The 21,680-nt window shown below is 32.2% G+C and overlaps 1 protein-coding gene across 1 annotated transcript in view; it reads right to left on the bottom strand.

Moving 5' to 3' along the window:
• Positions 1-21,680, bottom strand: part of LOC114332850 (uncharacterized) — a 66,137-nt gene that overhangs the window by 10,899 nt on the left and 33,558 nt on the right. Inside the window, exons 3-4 of the mRNA XM_028282627.2 lie at positions 18,920-19,193; positions 3,863-4,040 (exon numbers count right to left, since the gene is read on the bottom strand). Coding sequence (XP_028138428.2) covers positions 3,863-4,040; positions 18,920-19,193 — 452 coding nt within the window. The remainder of the gene's footprint in view (positions 1-3,862; positions 4,041-18,919; positions 19,194-21,680) is intronic.

Genomic DNA, 21,680 nt, shown 5'->3' with positions numbered 1-21,680 from the left:
CCTTATTCTTTGTCAATATCCCTGTTATAATATTTTTGCTAAACAGGTAAATTTTTATTGTATACCGGGTGTACAAATCAAACTGTGTTTTTTTCTCAAAGTTCGCAACATCCTGTGGAATATCTTAGCATTTATAAAATACTGAAATTAAATCTCAACTATGGCCTCAGGTTTTCTCAACATTCTGTTTTTTTATTCATTCGCTTATGTTGGATAATACAAAAGTTAGGTACTTTAACAATAATTAGCCATGTTCTTTTTCAGTACAGGGTGTTTCTAAACAAGTGCGACAAGCTTTAAGGGGTAATTCTGCATTAAAAAATAATGACAGTTTGCTTTATAATCGTATGTATTCAAATGCTTCGTTTGCGAGATACGGGATGTTGAATTTTTTCTTACAAACTGACGATTTATTTATTGCTTTAAAACCGGTTGAGATATGCAAATCAAACTTGGTGGGTTTTAAGACGTAGTTATTGCACATTTTTTGACATACAATTAAGAATTTTATATTCACCATTGGCGTGCATACTCTCGATCGGTCATATTACCAGTATGCACGCCAATAGTGAATATAAAATTCTTGATTGCAAGTCAAAAATTCGCAATAACTATCTCTTAGAACCTACCAAATTTCATTTGCATGTCTCAACCGGTTTTAGGGCAATAAAATAAATCGTCAGTTTGTAAAAAAAATTCAACATCCCGTATCCCGTAATCGAAGCATTTGCGGACATAAATTTATAAAGCAAACGGTCATTATATTTTCATGCAGAATTGCCCCTTAAAGTTTGTCGCACTTATTTACAAACAACCTATACTGATGAAAAACACGACTAGTTGTTAAAGTACATAACTTTTGCATTATCCAACGTAAGAGAATTAATCAAAATGCAGAATATTCAGAAAACCTGAGGCTATAGTCGGGATTTAATTTCAGTATTTTATAAGGGCTAGAATATTTCACAAAGTGTTGCGAACTTTGAGAAAAAAAACACAGTTTGATTCGTACACCCTGTATACAATGGAAATTTACCTGTTTAGCAAAAATATTATTACAGGGATATTGACAAAGAATAAGGCTATAATATAATCAAAAAAACACTTAAATCAGATAACAGGTTAAGGAGATACGCGAGATCAAAAATGACCCATTTTTTAGGGTGCCCGTTTTCTATGACGCGCAGTGTAGTTGAAATTTATTATCTCGTGGTTTTTGAGGTCGCTGGACACCAATATTGCATTAAAGGTGCTCTACGAGGTATCTCGTGACCGGTACCTAGGTCATTTGCTGGAGATTTTTGAAAATTTGAAAAATTTTTTGTTTTTGAGATCGCCGAACCCAAATATGTCATCGACGATGCTGTACGAAGTACCTCGTATTTACCCTCGTACTGGTATTTACATGGTCTCCTTGAGTTTTATGGAAATTTGTTATGAACAATATTAAAATTTAATATTTCAGTGTTTTTGAGGTCGCTGAACACGAATATTGCATCGAAGATGCTGTACGAGGTACCTGGTGCCCTATATCTACGCCCCCTCCTGGAGTTTTTTAAAAATTCTTTATTGAAATAGTTGACACTTGTTAACCCGAGGGTTTTTGATGTCGCTGAAAACGAATATTGCTTCAACGATGCTGTACGAGGTAACTGGAATGTGGTAGTTTTCAAAAAAAAAAATAGGAGATAACGTAGATACCGTGCACCAAGTACCTAGTACAGCATCTTCGATGCAATATTTGTGTTCACCGAACTCAAAAATCTAACGAGTATAAAAATTGAACTCATTTCCATAATTAGTTTCCTAGTTGTGAATTTTTATTTTTTGACACTTTGAGATACTCTTTGGAAAATACATTTTCCGCCTACAACAACGCAATTTTCATTTGCCCTTTATGCCAATGGGTCAACTTTGGAAATTCTCCTGAATCGAATGCAAAAGGTTTTATAACGATCCGTTATATTTTAAAAAAGTTAGAGGTTTAGGCGATTTTGAAGAAAATGTGCTTGAAATATTGACTTCAACGCCTACCGCCCCCCTTAAGGAAAGCTATGACACGATTTTGATAGGCAGCCTATGCTAGAAATATTTGTAAATATATGAAGTTTAATAAAAAAAATGTTTTATCCGGAAAGCAGATGGGTACAGATCGACCTATATTCGGATCTTAGACTGTTAGTTCAGAGAGCGCAACCAGCACGCTTAGGCTTTTTTCATACTTTACGACTTTGGTCGTCACGACAAACGGTCCTACGACCGTTTGTCGTGCTCATCGGACTTTCACACTTTACGACAGTATTCATCTCATTGTCGTAGAGAGCACAGGGCGTAGAATGAATCGGACAAAAATTTATTATTTATACATAATATATTATGTATACATAGAAAAAGTTCTTTGAACATCTACAGATGTGATTGGTGCGTATTTAAATAATATAGACAAATGTGCCGGTACTATTTTACAACAAAATAATTTTGGGCTTTCTGCAGAAAAACATTAGTTTATTACATGGCAGGTGTAACGATGAGTTTTCCCGCTTATCTCCTGAGCCTAAGGGATTAAAATTCTTATGATCTATTGAATTATTAGAGTTTTATTATAGCTCTGTATACTTCATATAATTTTGCTTAAGATAGGAAGTAGCATGAAATTTCACTATAGTTTATCATAAGAAGTAAAATAAACAAAGATAAGCAACATATCTTTAAAATGAGCATTTTTATTAAAAATCCTAATTATAATCTTTTGTAATTAAATAACATAAAAATAATAATTGTTCTGAAGCTATTTTTTGTGGTCTCTTATGCAATTTACTATTTTAGTTGGGAATAAGCCACAATTTTATTTTATGATTAAGTTTATTTGACGTTTCGATTTCCACTTCGGAAATCGTTATCAAAATACTGCTTTTTCTTCTTCTTTTCTTTATCTTCATGAGTATTACCGTTACATGCCATAATTATTTCAAAATATATTATTAGATTTGTACTTTATGTTCTGCTTTAAATAAAATCTAGCAATAAAAATGTTATTCAACTAGTTATACATTAAAAATAATACAATTAAAAATGTTGCGTTTACATAACGTTGGAAATTATTGGGCTAAAAATTCAGGTTTATAATCTACTATTAGTATACTATTATGTAATGTAACATAAAGTATATACAACTTACCAAACTTAGTTTTCTCCTGGTCTTCTAAGTTTTCAAAATTAGGGTTAACCTCCAATAAAACTTCACGCCATGCATTCCTTGTCGCATTTCTGTCTTTATACACATCCAAAGTTTTGTCCCACAATACTGGTCTACTTTGTACCAGTGCAATTAAAAATTCCCCATCTTTATTGTCTGCCATTATGTACGTGCCACTGGATTCACTGGTACTACACGACTAACTGTCGTTAAGTATGGAAGCACTAATTTATGCCCGTGGTTCACTGATAGCACGGCACGACGCGACCGTCGTCCATTGCAGTGACATTGGACGACAGGCGAGGAGCAACGGCACGACAGTTAGTCGTGGTCGTCCTGTGTGAAAGGCTCCGTACATTTCTGTATTGGACTAATGGAATGTACGACTAACTGTCGTTACGACCGTTGGTCGTGACGACCGAAGTCGTAAAGTGTGAAATAGGCCTTATCGTTGATTAGATAGTATTTGTCTTCTTCGCTTCAGCATCCATATGGCTTGCAATTTTTAGAAGCCATGGAGGTGTTACCAGAAAAATTGTCCAATGAGTTCAATTAAATATCTTTTAAATATTTTTATTAGGAAGAAAACTTTGACTTTTACTTTTGTAATCATTTTCAAAAATGGACGATGTACTGTGGACTATAACAAAACAAATAATAACTTACCTACAACGCGCGTCATCTAAACTCTTCCCAGTCAGTAGCTTATACGTATCGGCGTCCTTATATATCTCCTTAGTTTGTATAAATTGTCCTATTCCGTTCTTAAAGTTATTTTGACATTCGTTAAGATCTTTGCTGACTAAGCTGAAACATTGTTGTACAGACCCATTGATGACTAATGCTAGAAAAGTAAAAAGGTAAATTTGAATTTAATATGCATTTTTTTATTATCGTTATCATTTTAGTTACAACGAAGAGAGAAGAAAATAATAATACAATCCCATATTAAAGTTATGTGAATGGAAACGCATGGATTTAGTACTCTGTAAAATTAGTAATTTTGTGTCAACTATAGATTGTCTTTTTAGTTTTGCATATAGCCATAAAAACAAAAAATATATAGACTTAAAATTTTTATTGTTTTTCAAAATAATATGTCCCAGCAAGATCGATACAGTTTTGCATACGTTCAAACCAATTGGTAAAACAGTTATTCCAGTCTTCAGCTGACACCTGCAAAATGGCTGTTTTAAAGGCATCGATGGCTTCTCCTGGCGACTGGAATCGCCGCCCACGCATTGAATCCTTGATTTTTGGCACGTGAAGAAGTCGTTGGGGCTTAGGTCGGGGCTATACGGTGGATGGTTTAACAAATCGATGTTTTGAAGCTCCAAAAACTCGATTGTCTTTTGTGCAGTGTGAGCACTTACATTTTCATGATTAGGATGATTTGCCGTTGTGTGTTGCTTTCTCGGAGTTACGCGGTAATTTCTGGCAAACAAACGGTTATAGCCAATCAGAAGTAACAGATCTTCGATCTTCTAGAGAAATTGTTGCCACATGACCAGATTTTGACACAAAAGTTGCGACCATTTTCTTTGACACACTTCGAGGACGGATTACTTTTGTTGGTTTTTCCTCATCTTGAAACACCCATACAGCGGATTGGCCTTTATTTTCCCATTGGTAGGAGTAAATCCAAGATTCTTCACCACTAACATTACTATAAACGTTTTTTGAGCTTCCTTTGTGAAACTGTGTCAATGTTTTTCGACACCAATTGACGCGAGTCGCTTTTTGCTCTTCTGTGGGCAAATGAGGGATCCAGCTACAAACCAACTTCTTAACACCCAGTTCTTCATGTAGGATCTGTTGTGATGCTTCATTCCCAAACACAGAAACCATTTCAGCGTGACACTGCTGTTGCGATAACCCTCTCCGAAAATTGTAAAAAATTATTGCTCGAAAATATTTTCGGTTAAGATCCATTTTTCGACCGACTTGCTAATTTCAAAAATTAACTGTATCTACACGACTTGTTGTATCGCAGTGAAATTCTCGATTTATGTCAACAAAAGATTAAGGTTACGTTTGTGTCGGGAGATTTTTAGTGGTGGCGCCCACTGATAAAAGACAAGCCACTAGTAAATTTATACAATATTGTTGGTGAATACAACCTGTTCATTGCTTCTTCTTCTTCTTCTTCCTCTTGATAAGCAATTCTGCTTGTTCATTGGCCGATTGATACCTCTATGGAATATTGTCACTCCATCTTTTGCGCAGTCGGAGGATACTTGTATTTTGTCGGACAGAACTTCCAATTGATCTGTTACCCTTTCATTAAACTCTCATCCAAAAATCAGACCAGACTGGTATTTATGCATCAACTGGGCATTTTAATAAGTCCGACATGTGGAATATGTCAAATGGCAGTAATTATGTTGGTGATAAATAGCAGTCTTATTTTTGCATGAGAGTTTAATGAAAGGGTAACAAATCAATTATTGGCAGTTCTGTCCGACAAAACACATGTGACATTTTCGTAGTCTAAGGTTTCAAATTTTTAAACTGTTCCACAATAATTAAAACTTCCCCTGTTAGAGTTTTCCCGTCCATCAAAGTTTGTCCGACTAGACACCATTAAGCTATTAACAAATTTTCAGTTTGCTATTAATCAACTTATTTCGGTACGCGGGACGCAGGGCTATAACCTTAATAGTTTGGTTTAATTTCTTCTGGATTTCTTCGTAAGGATGTAGTGGCGTCATGTAATTTGTTTGACTTCTTCTTTAAGTGCCATATCCACGACGAAAGTTGGCAATCATCATGGCTATTTTAACACTCGAGGCAGCTGCTCTGAACAGTTGCCTTAAGCTGCAACCAAACCATTATTTCAGGTTCCCCAACCAGGAAACGGTTCTCCTTCCTACGCTTCTCCTATCCTCTATTTTTCCTTGAATTTTCATTTTCAACATTCTACGATAGACCCACATTTCAAATGCCATTATACGCTTCGAATCTGCTTTTTTGATGGTCCAGGTCTCTGAAGCGTAGGTGGCGATAGGAAAAATTAATGCTCGAACAAGGCATTTTGTATTTTTGTAATGTCAGTGTTCTTCCATATTTTTGTAAGTTTGGCTGTTGTCGATCTGGCCATTTTGATACGTCTACTGACCTCGTCTTTGCATCCTCCACTGTTAGTAATAACGGAGCCTAAGTAGTTAAATTGTTTGAGCACCTAATGGCAGGTAATTCTTCTTCTTCTCGTGCCGTCGTCTAACGAAGGTTGGCGATCACTTTTTCAACGATTCTCTAGATTTTACAACGTGAACTATTTGTTCAACACTGATGTTAGTCCAATATCCAATATTCCTGAGCCAAGATTTTTTCTTTCTTCCCAAGCTTTTTTCCCTCTACTGTTACACATTACGAAATGTGTGGCCCAGGTACGATGTTTTCTTTATTTAATTGTGTTCATCAACTTTCTGCCATGTCCAATTCGTCTTAACACTTCTTCGTTTGAGACTTTTGCAGTCCAAGTAATTTTCAGAATACGTCTATATAGCCGCAGTTCTAATGCCTCCAATTTTATTGCCGATTGCGCTTTTAGAGTCCATGCTTCTACCCCATATATTAGTTGCGACCAAACATAACATTTGACAAACCTCAATATAATGGCCAAACTCAATTTCTTTTTTGTAAATATTTACTTGTATTTTAAAAATCCTTTTCCGGCTATTTCTATTCTGATCTTGATCGACCCATCTTGATATAGTGCAGCCGATATGTGAAACAATTGTATATTTAATGATAAAGTATACAGGGTGAGTCATGAGGAACTGTACATGCTCCTACCTCGTATAGAGGTTCCTATGGGGAATAACAAATGACTAAAGACTGGATTATATGCAAAATGCATATGCATATATATGCTGCATATTTCTCATGTTTTTCATAAATGCATATGCCTTGCATATTTGGAGATTTAAGAGCATATAAATGCATATTTTGATGGGAATTTACTCTACCCCATTTAAAAATAAGGTATATATTAGTAACATCAACATCCATTAAAATAAAATGTGAAAGTAAATATTTTGCTGTTAAGCTCCTTTGTTGTTGTACCCATAAACATAATGGGCGTTATTTATAGCTGCAGGTATCATTATCCGGATATTTAAGATTTATAGACTTCTCAGAATTTACAAATTACCTAAGTAAATACCGATTATATTTTGAATAACATTACAAATATTACCTGTACTTTCTGCTGGTGTCGGCCAACTATGAATTATTCTGGGAAAACCAACCAAAACGAAATTTTAAGCATTTTAAGGGTAGGATAGATTATTTTATTTTATGAATGGTTAGTCTTAAATCAATCGCCGATTATTCAACTTTTGTGATTGCAAGTTATTGACTATACTGTGTAAAAAAATCATTTTATTATTATTGTGAAAATGCCTAAAGTAGCAAGGGAAAAATCAAGTCTTCTCAGAAGTTGGATTGGAAGTAACAATCATCTAAAAGTTATCGACAGTGAAAGTATGTTTTGCACCATTTGTGATAAAAAGGTAAGTTCTCCACTTCAATAGATTTTTAAACTTATCAAACTTCTTTGCACATCTATGTGTCTGTCTATTCTAAAATGACAAACCGTCCCATTTCTTCAAAAACTGTTTTTTAAAGTTCGCAACGGTTTGGCTTATACAGAGCGAGGTGTTGAGAGTGGCCCACCCTGTATACTACGGTACACTGACTGTACTTTATTGTTTGACGATTTCAATTTCACTTTGAGAAATAAAAAAAAATTGGGGGAGGTTTAAAAAGTTTGATCATTTTAATGTAGGTATCTATTTACGAAAACATCTAAAACATCATTATCATTATATTCCAGATTCCATGTCAAAAGAAATTCCAAGTAGTTCAACACATAAAAACTTCACTTCACCAAACTAAGCTATCAAAAAATGATAATAAACCTCGCCAGCAGATTCTACAGAACAGTTTGCAGATTCAGAATACGTCAGTTGGGCAAGAAACCTTTGCAAAGGATTTATGCCATTTTTTTTTGAACTGCAATATCCCTCTGCACAAGTTAGAACATAAATCGTGTCAAAACTTTTTAAAAACTTATTGCAAGATTAAAGATAAACCAGCTCAAATACCAAGTTCTTCAACTCTTCGGAAAAAATATGTCAGTGCATGTTACAAAGATGTGATGACGAGTATTAAAAATCAGTTAAAAGCCGAATATCTTTGGATTTCCGTCGACGAAACAACGGATACAAAGGGTCGACAAATTGCGAATCTAATTGTTGGAGTTCTTAACGACTCTGGCGATTTTAAAAACTCATACTTAATTAGTGTAAAATGTTTGGAAAAAACAAACTATGCTACAATAGCTAGATTTGTTAACGAATCCCTAACAAATTTTTTTTTACCTGATCAAGTACCATTTGAAAAAATATTATTAATGCTTAGTGATGCCGCCTCATATATGATGAAAGCTGCATCCAATCTTAAAATCTTTTTCCCTAATTTAATTCACTGTACATGTTTGGCGCACGGCCTAAACAGAGTTGCAGAGAAAGTTAGAATTGAATTTCCCAATGTAAACACCTTAATAAATAATGTAAAAAAAGTATTTCTGAAAGCACCACTACGTGTACAGGTATATAGGGAGATGCTTCCCGATATTCCTTTACCACCAGAACCAGTATTAACCAGATGGGGAACTTGGCTTAAAAGTGCTATATTTTTATCTGAACACTACGACGACATCAAAAGCGTTATTTCAAGTTTTGATCCGACTTGTACCGCTATTGATAACTGTCAAAATATTTTTAAAGAAAAGTCTATTAAAAATCAATTGTTGTATATAAAATCGAATTTCGATATCATTGAAAGTTCAATTACAAAATTAGAGGCTCAAAATTTATGTCTTCACAATAGTATGTCTATTGTTGATTCGGTTAAACAGAAAATAACAAATCTGAATGGGGAAATTGGAGTAAAAATTAAAGATAAACTTGATGACGTTTTAAACAAAAATGAGGGTTTCACTTTATTGCGTTCAATAAATAATATAATCAATTTTGGAAACTTCGATGAAAATATTAATATGGATCCGTCTCTAATAGCAAAGTTTAAATATGCCCCAATTACATCTTGTGACGTTGAGAGATCTTTTTCTGCCTATAAACAAATATTAACAGATAGAAGACATAATATTAGTTTAGAAAATATGAATCAATATATGATTATTTATTGTAACAATAAAAATATGTAAATTTGTTTTATTGTACTCTTTTTATAATATTAGTTTAGAAAATATGAATCAATATTGTAACAATAAAAATATGTACATTTATTTTATTGTACTCTTATTTATCTTGTGGTCAAAATAAAATATTTTGCCGTTTTATTTGTCACAAAACCTGAAGTTAAAAAAATATATTAAGAAATAATAATACAATTTGGTTTAAATTCAAACCTATTTATTTATTTTTATTATTTTTTATTTATTTATGTATTTAACGTAAACCATAAAATTATTCATATAAAAATAAGTGCATATATAAATGCATATTTGCATGTTAATTGTGCATATTCAGCTTGTTTTAAAATGCATATTGCATGCATATTTTAGACATTTTTTAGTGCATATTTTCCAGTCTCTACAAATGACCATTAAAAAGTGTCTGCTCCCCTTGTTTAATAATATACAGGGCGAGTTTCGCATTTTGACAGAAATTTATATTCGTCATAATTTTTGAACAGTCAAATCGATGTGTCTATTATTTTGGTCAATCGTTACACTATTACCACCTAATCAACTGATTTATTCAAACTAGAAAAAAATCAGGTCCGGTTTTAAAAAATTAGTTCGTTTGAGTCTTAGCAAAAATTTCACACTGTATACGCTTTTTGAAAACTCTAATATGAATTTTACAAATCAGACAAATAGGCAATTAAAATTGCATATTTATTTTTCCCCACACGATAATTTAATTTTTTATAAAAAAATCAAATTTGACTATGAATTAAAAGTTTGGTAAAGTAAACCATAGATTTAAAAAAATTAACTTTTATTACAAAAATTAATTTTTTTTAACAAATATTTGTTATATGTTACCACCAAATCAACTGATTTATTCAAACTAGAAAAAAATCACGTCCGGCTTTAAAAAAATAGTTCATTTGGGCATTAGAAAAAATTTCACCCTGTATACGCTTTTTGAAAACTATAATATGAATTTTACAAATTAGACAAATAGGCAATTAAAATGGCATATTTATTTTTTTTCTCACATGATTACTTAATTTTTTATAAAAAAATCAAATTTGACTATGAATAATAATTAAAAGTTTGGTAAAGTGAACCATAGATTTAAAAAAAATTTACTTTTATTACAAAAATTAATTTTTTTTGAACAAATATTTAATTTATGTTACCACCCAATCAACTGATTTATTCAAACTAGAAAAATATCAGGCCCGGATTTAAAAAATTATTTCGTTTTGATCTTAGAAAAAATTTCACCCTGTATACCCTTTTTGAAAACTCTAATATGAATTTTACAAATTAGATAAATACACAATTAAAATGGCATATTTATTTTTTTCTCCACACGATTACTTAATTTTTTATTAAAAAATTTAATTTGTCAAAATCGGAAATTTAACCTAAAAATGAAAAAAAAAAAAAGATGAAATCAAGGTTTAACTCTCTACAACGTTCCATTTAATAATTTTTTTTCTGAAATTTTTAACAACACATATCTCTTACCATTGTGAAGACTATGACAACTGTCGTAGACTTTCAGTTTTCTTCTCGTAAAAGTTATGAATTTTTAAAAATAAAAGGTGCAGCTTCGTGAATTGCAAAGTTAAATCGCGAAAATTAAGTAGTCCTGTCGCCAGGGGGGGTACAACGGCCTCCTTAATTCAGATGGACTTACCCAAGTTTTTTTTATATATTTTGACCCGTAGAACACGAATTTTTTGGGTAACAGTTGATCCGGATGTCGAAAAGATTGTTATAAACAAAGAAGTTGAGGAATTACATAACAGCGATTTCTCGCAAAACAAAATATGTTTTTGTATTTTTTGGGCCATTCTAACCAAAAAATGTTCCCACAAGTTTTTTCGTAGGATGCATAGTTTTCGAGATAAACGCGGTTGAAATTTCAAAAAATCGAAAAATTGCAATTTTTGAACCCGAATAACTTTTGATTAAAAAATAAAATAGCAATTCTGCTTACCGCGTTTGAAAGTTCAAGTCAAATTCTATCGGTTTCGAATATATACATTGCTAAAAATGTATGTGTTTATTGCTAAAAAAAGCTATAAACACATAGTGTTTCCCGTGCCTAATACATGCGTTTACATGCATGCTACGTAGAAATAGCCTCGCTTCCAATTGTACCTACTCTACCTACTCGTTCGATTTTAAATGAGAAATCATTGAAAACATCACTCCAGCACTAGGTGTTTATACTTTTGTTTAACAATAGAATAATAAATTTTTAGCAATGCAAATAACTAAAACCGATATACTTTGACTTGAACTTTCAAATGCGGTAAGCAGAATTGCTATTTTATTTTTTAATCAAAAGTTATTCGGGTACAAAAATTGCAATTTTTCGATTTTTTGAAAGTTCCACCGCGTTTATCTCGAAAACTATGCATCCTACGAAAAAATTTGTAGGAACACTTTTTGGTTAGAATGGCCCAAAAAATACAAAAACATGTTTTGTTTTGCGAGAAATCGCTGTTATGTAATTCCTCAACTTCTTTGTTTATAACAATCTTATCGACATCCGGATCAACTGTTACCCAAAAAATTCGTGTTCTACGGGTCAAAATACATAAAAAAAACTTGGGTAAGTCCATCTGAATACAGGAAGCCGTTGTACCCCCCCTGGCGACAGGACTAAAGTGAAAAAATTTAAAATTTATCTATTTGATCACGTCTATGTTAAACTATAGAGTCCAAATAGAAGTGTTATCGGGAGTGTTAGATCTAGACGTGTTATAGAAAAAAAATGGTAAAACTTTTAATTTAAAAAAACGTTGTTTAATTTTTTTTATTTTTATGGTAAAATTGCGATTTTAACAAATTTAAGTTTTTAATAAAAAATTAAGTAATCGTGTGGGGAAAAAATAAATATGTCATTTTAATTGCCTATATGTCTAATTTGTAAAATTCATATTAGAGTTTTTAAACAGCGTATACAGGGTGAAATTTTTTCTAAGACTCAAAGGAACTAATTTTTTAAAGCCAGACCTGATTTCTTTCTAGTTTGAATAAATCAGTTGATTGGGTGGTAACATAAATCAAATATTTGTTTAAAAAAATTAATTTTTGTAATAAAAGTAATTTTTTTTTAAATCGATGGTTCACTTTACCAGATTTTTAATTCATAGTCAAATTTGATTTTTTTATAAAAAATTAAGTAATCGTGTGGGGAAAAAAATAAATATGTCATTTTAATTGCCTATTTGTCTAATTTGTAAAATTAATATTAGAGTTTTCAAAAGGCATATACAGGGTGAAATTTTTTCTAAGACCCAAACAAACTAATTTTTTAAAGCCGGACCTGATTTTTTTCTAGTTTGAATAAATCAGTTGATTAGGTGGTAATAGTGCAACGATTGACCAAAATAAGAGACACATCGATCTGACCGTTCAAAAATTATGACGAATATAAATTTCTGTCAAAATGCGAAACTCGCCCTGTTTATTATTAAACAATGGGAGCAGACACTTTTTAATGGTCATTTGTTATTCCCCATAGGGGCCTCTATACGAGGTAGGAGTATGTACAGTTCCTCATGACTCACCCTGTATATACTCCATCTAATTTACTTACCGTTGCACGTCATCCGCGTCATAGCCCGTGACGTCACATGATACCAACATGAAATATTTAGGCGGTAGGTATGTTCTTTTTTAGAATCACTTTGCCGAGTACACTGGCATTACAGCCACTAGGCATATTTTATTATATACGCGTAGAAATAATATTTAAAGATTTCTATTAATGTTAACTTAAAGAAATACACAATAACATGTTTCATTTAATTAGTATAAATCGATTTTAAAGCGTTTTTATGAAACATATTTGTTCAGAATACACTGTAACTATAATCGAACCAAGGTGATATTTTGGCATAAATTGGTAGCATTTATTTGACAGTTGCGGTGATGACACTTCATATTTGTTTATATTCTTTACTATAAGTATTTGGTTCATTATATTTACTGTTTTTATTATGTACTTTAACGTAAGATTATAACTTAATTTTTTTTTCTATTTCTTAAGCTTTTATTTATTTACTTTGAATATTAATTTGTTTTGCTGTATAATCCACTTCCACAAAAATTGTGTGATGTATTTGATTTAATATGAATTCAAGAATTTTTTGTAATTGGGCAACAATGTCAACTTAGATCTCTAACGTAGATAATGACGTGCACCGGTAAATAAATTAGACGGACTGTAATTTGGACAACATAAACTACCCATATATTTAGGTTCAAATTTAGATGAGGCCATCTTAGATTTTGCCTTTTACAAAAATGGCGGGCATTCAAAATGGCCACTATACATATGTGACTAATAGCACTATAACTTTTGAACGACGCGTCAGATTTCAACCAAATTTGGTAAATAGGTTCCTTTTTTAATGTATGAGGTCAAGGTCTTAAACCTGAAGAATCGGTTTACCAGAAGTTGTGTTTTTCCTGGTTTTTCTGTAAAAATATGTTGTTTCCTTTTTCAATTCTTTCACCCAGGATGTAGTAATTTTTCAAAAAGGTAACACCGCCATTGAAAAAAGTGTAAAAAATTTTTTTAGGAAATATTTTGAACTTTTTAGTTATGTAAACTACCATTTAATAAATGCATAACGTATATTCACATGTACCTATGGGCGGCAGATTCATTTTGAATGCCCGCCATTTTTGTAAAAGACAAAATCTAAGATGGCCTCATATCTAAATTTAAATCTTTGTATGTTTAGTATGTGTGGTCCAAATTATATGCTTCTACCATTAAATGCACAATAATCCTTATATTATTATTATTTGCACGAATCTATCGCACATATGTACCTACATGTGAAGATAGGTTATGCATTTATTAAATGGTAATTAATACAGGGTGTCCCGGAAAATAGTGCGTTCCTTAAAGGTATAGGTAGAAGGCACCATGTAGAACAAAAAACTCTTATAACATTTTTTTCTAAATTCAACCGTTTGACCAAAAAACTATAAAACATTTTGGAACGCAAATTCAAATCTGGCAACTCTGTGAAGTACAAAAATCTAAACGTAAATAGTCCCATGTTTAGTAAACAGATAATTTGGAAGAATCCTGTTTAGTGTCAACGCCGAAAATGTTTTTGAATCGTGTGTTCATGAGTAATATTATGATATTATGTTGTTTATTTATGGTAGATCAATAAATGGAGAGGCATAATACCTACTAAAATTCTTTCAAAATGTTTTGCTGGAATTTCTCGTCGTATGAGTGCATGTTACTCTATGAATTCATGTGTTCGCAAAAGTGGTGGTTCAGTTAAAACATGTGTTTTCATCTTAAAATATGTAAGTATCATTCGTTTAAAATTATGCCATATTTCAACTACATTTTAAAAAAATTATAGTAAACAAAAATAGTAAGTATTAAGTTGGATTATTTTAAATACTGTAAGACACAAACGAGTTCTTATTCACCAGTGCGTAACATGTTGCCGGATTATTTAATTTTCTGAAGATTAAAATTCAGGTATATGGAAACCAATGTAATCTTTTTTTTGGAAATGGTTAACTTTAGAAAAAAATGGTATAGGACTTTTTTGTTCTAAATTGTGTATTCTATCCATACCTTAAAGGAACGCACTATTTTCCGGGACACCCTGTATAACTAAATAGTTCAAAATATTTCCTAAAAAATATTTTTACGCTTTTTTCAACGCCGGTATTGCCTTTTTGAAAAATTAATATATACATATATAGGGTAATGTTAGTATATGTTAGTCAAAGCCTGAATTTCAGGCACTCCTAGGTTTGACTAGGCAATCCTCAGGTCTGACTGACGGTCTTAGTCAAAGCCCGAAATGAATTACAGTTTCGGCCTTTGACTAGTCAAACCTACGAGAGACTAAGTTGGTCAGGCAAAGGTCGAAATTTAATTTTATGAAATCGGGGTTTGACTAGTCAAACCCCGTCTATTATTTTTATATTTTCGCAATTAAAATAAAATTGTGTTTATTCTCACATGTTAAGGCATAATGGCATTTAGAGTTACACAATACGTAAGACGTTAGACATTTTACACTTACATAATTTTGAAGAGCATTACTTATTGCAGTAGCATTTTATAAAGCCTTGTCCTCCAAATTTAGAATCTTTTGTACTTATTTCTTTTAGAGACAGCTTACCGTTGGAACTGAAATCTTTGAGATTAAAAAAATTCTCTTTGCATTTTCTTATTTGATTTCTTGAAAAAATGTGTGTTTATTGTTCCGTTTTTGGTACCAACTCTATATAAACCGTCAATTGGGTTATCTTGTATGATACTCAAAATATTTCGAGCATCTTCTTTGGCTCTATCAAATGGCTCTATCAAAGGCGATACTTGAAATATTTTGGGTATTATACAAGATAAAACAATGGACGGTTTATATAGAGTTGGTGCGAAATGCGGAAAAATAAACACACTTTTTCAAGAAATCAAATAAGAAAATGAAAAGAGAATTTTCTTAATCTCGAAGATGTTCCAGACGTTAAGCTGTCTCTAAGAGAAATCAGTACAAAAGATTCTAAATGTGAAGGACAAGGCTTTATAAAATGCTACTGCAATAAGGAATGCTTTTCAAAATTATGTAGGTTAAGGCCTAACGTATTGTGCAACTCTAAATGCCATTATGCCTCAACATGTGAGAATAAACACGATTTTTTTTATTTTAATTACGACAATATAAAAATAGTAAACATTAAAATTAAAAATTACGTTTTATTAAACCTAATATAACAAATTACGACATTTTAATAGCTGATCGAGGTTTGACTAGTCAAACCCCGATTTCGTAAAATTAAATTTCGAACTTTGCCTGACTAACTTAGTCTCTCCTAGGTTTGACTAGTCAAAGGCCGAAACTATAATTTATTTCGGGCTTTGACTAAGACTGTCAGTCAGACCTGAGGATTGCCTAGTCAAATCTAGGAGTGCCTGAAATTCGGGCTTTGACTATAACATATATATCGCCTTCCGGCAACGATACCGGGACAACTCAAAATTGGTCATTTTTGAGATGTCTACACTAACATATAGAGGATTTTAAGCTCTATAATCCGCGATGACTGGGACATTTCTAAGTGCAATACTCTCCGAGTGAGGGCACAAAGTCTCCGAGTAGTGGGCTAACGCTTATATCCGTCGTGCACCTATTGAATTTTCTCAGTGTGTATGCCACAATGATCACAAAAATATTCATAATAATGAAATGATTCTTCCAAGAATACTGGGACAATTCAAAATTTTTTCAATTAATTGCTAATTATTAACTCGAGTGGTACCAAAAATTGCCAAAATGAACTGAAAAACAATCTTTGATATCAACTGAAACAAAGAACATAGTTTAAGTTAAAAACGAATATAACTCAAAGCATACAATAGCTGTGAAAAATGACAAAATCTTGCAACTCGATTTTCTCGAAACACGTTTTTTTGAGTTGTCCCGGTATCGTTGCCAGAAGGCGATATAGAGGGTGAAAGAACTGAAAAAATAAACAACATATTTTTACAAAAAATCAGGAAAAACACAACTTCTGGTAAACTGATTCTTCCGGTTCAAGAAGTCGACCTTATACATAAAAAAAAGAACCTATATACCAAATTTGGTTGAAATCGGACTTTTCGTTAAAAAGTTATCGTGCTATTAGTCACACATGTATAGTCGCTATTTTGAATGACCGCCCTTTTTGTAAAAGGCAAAATCTGAAATGGCCTCAAATTTAAATTTGAACCTTTCTCTTTGTAGTATATGTGGTCCAAATTATATATGCTTCTACCATTAAGTACACAATAATTCCTATAATATTTGCACGAATCTGCCGCACATAGGTACATGTGAAGGTAAGTTATGCATTTATTACATGGTAGTTAATATAACTAATAATTTTAAAATATTTCCTAAAAAAATTTTTACGCCCTTTTTAATGCCGGTATTCCCTTTTTGAAAAATTAATATATACAGGGTAAAAGAATAAAAAAAAAGAATGTGTGTGTACTTTGTACGTACGTATGAAGTTATACTTCTATTATATAATTTCAACGAAATAAATATACTTAACAGTTACAATACAAAAAATTAACAATAATTACCAAAAATTAACCAAAACTTAATAGTGCCAAAAATTAAAAAAAAAACAAAAAAAAAAGAATATATTATGAATCGTCCGGGATTTGAACCCGCGATCTCGCGATCTCTCGATCTCTGGTCCAATGCCCTACCAACCAGGCTATCAAGGCGCCTCTTTATTGACGTTTCGCATATACATAATTACACGTCACGGTGACAAGTGAAATATAAAATAGATATTTTATTATTTTACGCCCAATGAAGACAAATCTAAGGACACAAAAATTATAATAAATAATACATTTACTAAAAAACACTAATATATTATTTTAATGGCTTATTTGCGCTGATACATAATTTGAAACATTAGCAACGAACAACATACTATTGAGCCTAAAGAAATAAATTATTAATCACCTAGGTAGATCTTGGCCATAGAAATAAGTTACTTTAAACTGCAGTTAAATATATATCGCAGTAAATACTTAAGGCATTATAATAGCTGCACATGACGAATAGAGGAGAATTCAACATAAGGTTAATTCTAGCTTGTGTATTTCTGAATGTAATCGAATTTCTTACTGGATAAGACGGATAAGATTATAATAAATATACAATAAAATGTTTTAATAATACTGATCTTACTTCTGAGGAAGACAAATCCAAAGACACAAAAATTATAATAAATATATTTACTAAAAAAACTAATATATTCTTTTCGCATCTTTTCTTGCACTGATATATTTATACATAACTAGAAAGATTTAGCAACTAAACGCCATACTGTCTATGTGCGCATGCGCGCAGTATTATGAAATTTTACTCTCAATCGCGCCTAAAGAATTATAACTTCAAAAACAACATATTTTTACATAAATCATCAGGAAAAACTCAACTTTTGGTAAACCGATTCTTCCGGTTCAGAGCTCGATCTTATACATCAAAAAAAGAACCCATATACATACCAAATTTGGTTGAAGTCGGACTTTTCGTTTAAAAGTTATCGTGCTATTAGTCACATATGTATCGTCGCCAATTTTAATGCACACCATTTTTGTAAAAGGTGAAATCTGAGATGGCCTCATATCTAATTTTGAACCATTACATGTGTAGTGTATGTGGCCCAAATTATATGCTTCTATCATTAAACGCACAATTCTTATAATATTTGCAGGAATCTGCTGCACTAATATATTTAAAGGTTTATAGTTGCTCCGAGGTATTTATAACTGCCGACCCTCTCTAGCGGTTTACCATCCAATGTCAGATGTATGTTGTCAACAGGGTTTTTTGAGATCACCATGTATTTGGTTTTGTTTATATTTATTGCCAGTCCCATCTTTTTGCTTTCAAGAGGCAGGTAATATCAACTAGAAAAAGAGAACGAAATTTTAAAATACTTACTCGATATACGGTCCTCAACGCAGAAGAAACTCTTGGACTCGTCGATGAATTTAAGTAAACCATCAACAATCTCTTTTAGATCACTGTTCAAACATTCCTTCATTGAACTCACAAGGGGGTTAATGCAGTTATGAATTTCGGGCCACACCTTACAGAATTCTTTGACATCAATTTGGCTGATAGCAATGAGTCCAGAGTCAATCAATTGTTTCGCGATCGTTTCTATATAATCTGCTCTGCTACCGAGGCAGATTTTAGCTTGACGGTATATTTCCTAAAAATAAACAATGGTTCATAGACGAGCGGTACACCCCCCCCCCCCCCAAAAAACGCTTATTTCTCGAGATACTGACTAATGTGAATGGCTAATTTTGCTAGTCTGCTTTACAGGAACTAACAGACAACTTGACCAATTTCCATCATACATTAATTCACTTCATAGTAATATTGAGTTCACAATAGAAACAGAACAGAATAATTCCATAAACTTTCTAGATGTAACGATTACCAGACTACACAACAAACATGAGTTCTCCGTATATCATAAACCTACCCATACTGACACAACTATACACAATTCATCATCCCATCCTACATAACACAAATTAGCAGCCTACCATAGCATGATACATAGACTGACAGAAATTCCTATGACAAAAAATAACTTCGAGACAGAACTAAATATCATTAGACAAATAGCAGTAAACAATGGCTATAACGAACAAACAGTTAACAACATTTTAAACCAAAAACTCCATAAGAAAGCCTTGAAATTAGTGTATCCACCACCACAGAAAGAACCCAGTACCTTCTGCTCTCTCACATATACTGGCAAAATAACAACAAAAATAGCCAGATACATAAAGAAAGGAATAACACCAGCTTTCAGAACTAACAACAACTTAAGTAAACATATTAAAAACAATAAAAGCCGAAAGAGAAAGCAACTACAGAGTGGTGTGTACAAACTAACTTGTGGTGACTGTCCGAAAACTTACATCGGTCAAACTGGCAGAACTTTTGACAAACGGATAGCAGAACACAAAAGGGCTTTCAACAATAGAAAAACAGACACTTCTACATACGCACTTCACCTTCTAGATCATAATCATTCTTTCAATGAAGAGTTTCAAATTCTACATATTCAAAATAAAGGCCTTAAGCTATCACTTTTAGAATCAATGGAAATTAATAAATTGAAAAATACAGATATAATTCTGAATGACCAACTCGAGACAAACAGCTCCCCACTCCTCAACCTCTTCAGTTAAAGACTTAAAAAGGCAAACACATTGTAAAATATATCACTTGAGAAAGGCACTTTGCCGAAACAGCTGTAGTAATAACATAGTTGTAATAAATTTTGTGGAAGTATAGAAAAACAAACGTTTTTCAGTGTTTTATTGTGGGCTAATTTTGCTTATACATTATATTTTTGATAGTGCTGAAAACGAAAATGAGGTTTATTTTGAATTTTTTTGGTGAGGGAACATTGTCAAAATCGCAATTTTACTATAAAAATAAAGAAAAATGAAATCACGTTTTTTGCGTTTAACACTTTGGCTACCAATGATACTGTGATGATTCTGCGTTGTGGTACTATATGTATCACCGGTGATCAACCTTCTTGGTTTATTTTTGGACCATGTGTATCACCGGTGATACCATGCAGAGTATAGTTTTAAATTACCATTAATATCATTGGTATATCAAATCGAACAGAGTGTGCAGATGGGATGTAAGTGAACCTAATAGCATGTCGGACAAGTGGGCATCACGGATGACTCATCTTAGTCAAGTTTCAAAAGTATTAAAAAAATAGCATGATTTGACAAAATTAACACAATCACGCATTGTTTGCTAGATATTTCATTATAAAAAGTTACAGAAATAAAAAGATATATTTTAAAAGATAAAAAATAATATCTTAATATCTTTTTTGAAAACATTCCAAACATATCTCCGGAGCATTTGGGCAACTATTTAATCCATACTCTGAGCTCGCCCATGTATGAAAAATTTTCTGTTTCGGTTTCTTTACGCATTCCTGTTGAAAAATATCCCCTTTAAATAAATCAGAAGGGAACCAGGCGGAAAATATGAAAACTATACTCTTATAGTTCATTCATATACTATTGTGAATCACCGGTGATCACAAGCAAATCCCGCATAAAAGTTATTCCATTATTTCCGGTGTTAATTTAGATCATCCAGAGCGACACCTATGAATCGGAGAATAAATTTATAACCGCAGTGTGATTGGTACCAGGCAAAAGTCTATGCAAATTTATGCTGGTATATCAGCGACTAAAGCTGATGTATTACCGGTGATTCATATGGTACCCCAAGTGTTAACCCACTACAGCTCTGTTCCATTTTAATATTTCTTTCTGAAATTTTGTTAGTATATATCTATCACCGTTTTGAAGACAACGGGATCTGTTCAAGCTTCAGTCTTATTCTAATAAAAGTTATGAATTTTTTAAAATAAAAGTGCATATTCCTTATTTGCAAAGTTTAGTCGCAAAAGTTGAGTAACGAAATTTGAAATTTTGCTTTATAATAACGTTTATGTTAAAATATAGAGTGCAAAAAATTTCCTATTCAGGAATCTGCACTTTTTACTTTAAAAAACTCATAATTTTTATCATAATAAAACTAAAATCTTTAAACAGTTTCCATTATCTTCAGAAAGGTGATAAATATATACTGTAAAAATTTCAAAAAGAAATTTTAAAATGGAACAGAGTTGTAGCGAGTT

This window comes from Diabrotica virgifera, chromosome 4, assembly GCF_917563875.1.
Source record: "Diabrotica virgifera virgifera chromosome 4, PGI_DIABVI_V3a".
In the NCBI taxonomy this organism is placed as follows: Eukaryota; Metazoa; Arthropoda; class Insecta; order Coleoptera; family Chrysomelidae; genus Diabrotica; species Diabrotica virgifera.
The sequence above is the reverse complement of the archived record's forward strand: the minus strand, read 5'-3'. Positions and strand labels throughout refer to the sequence as shown.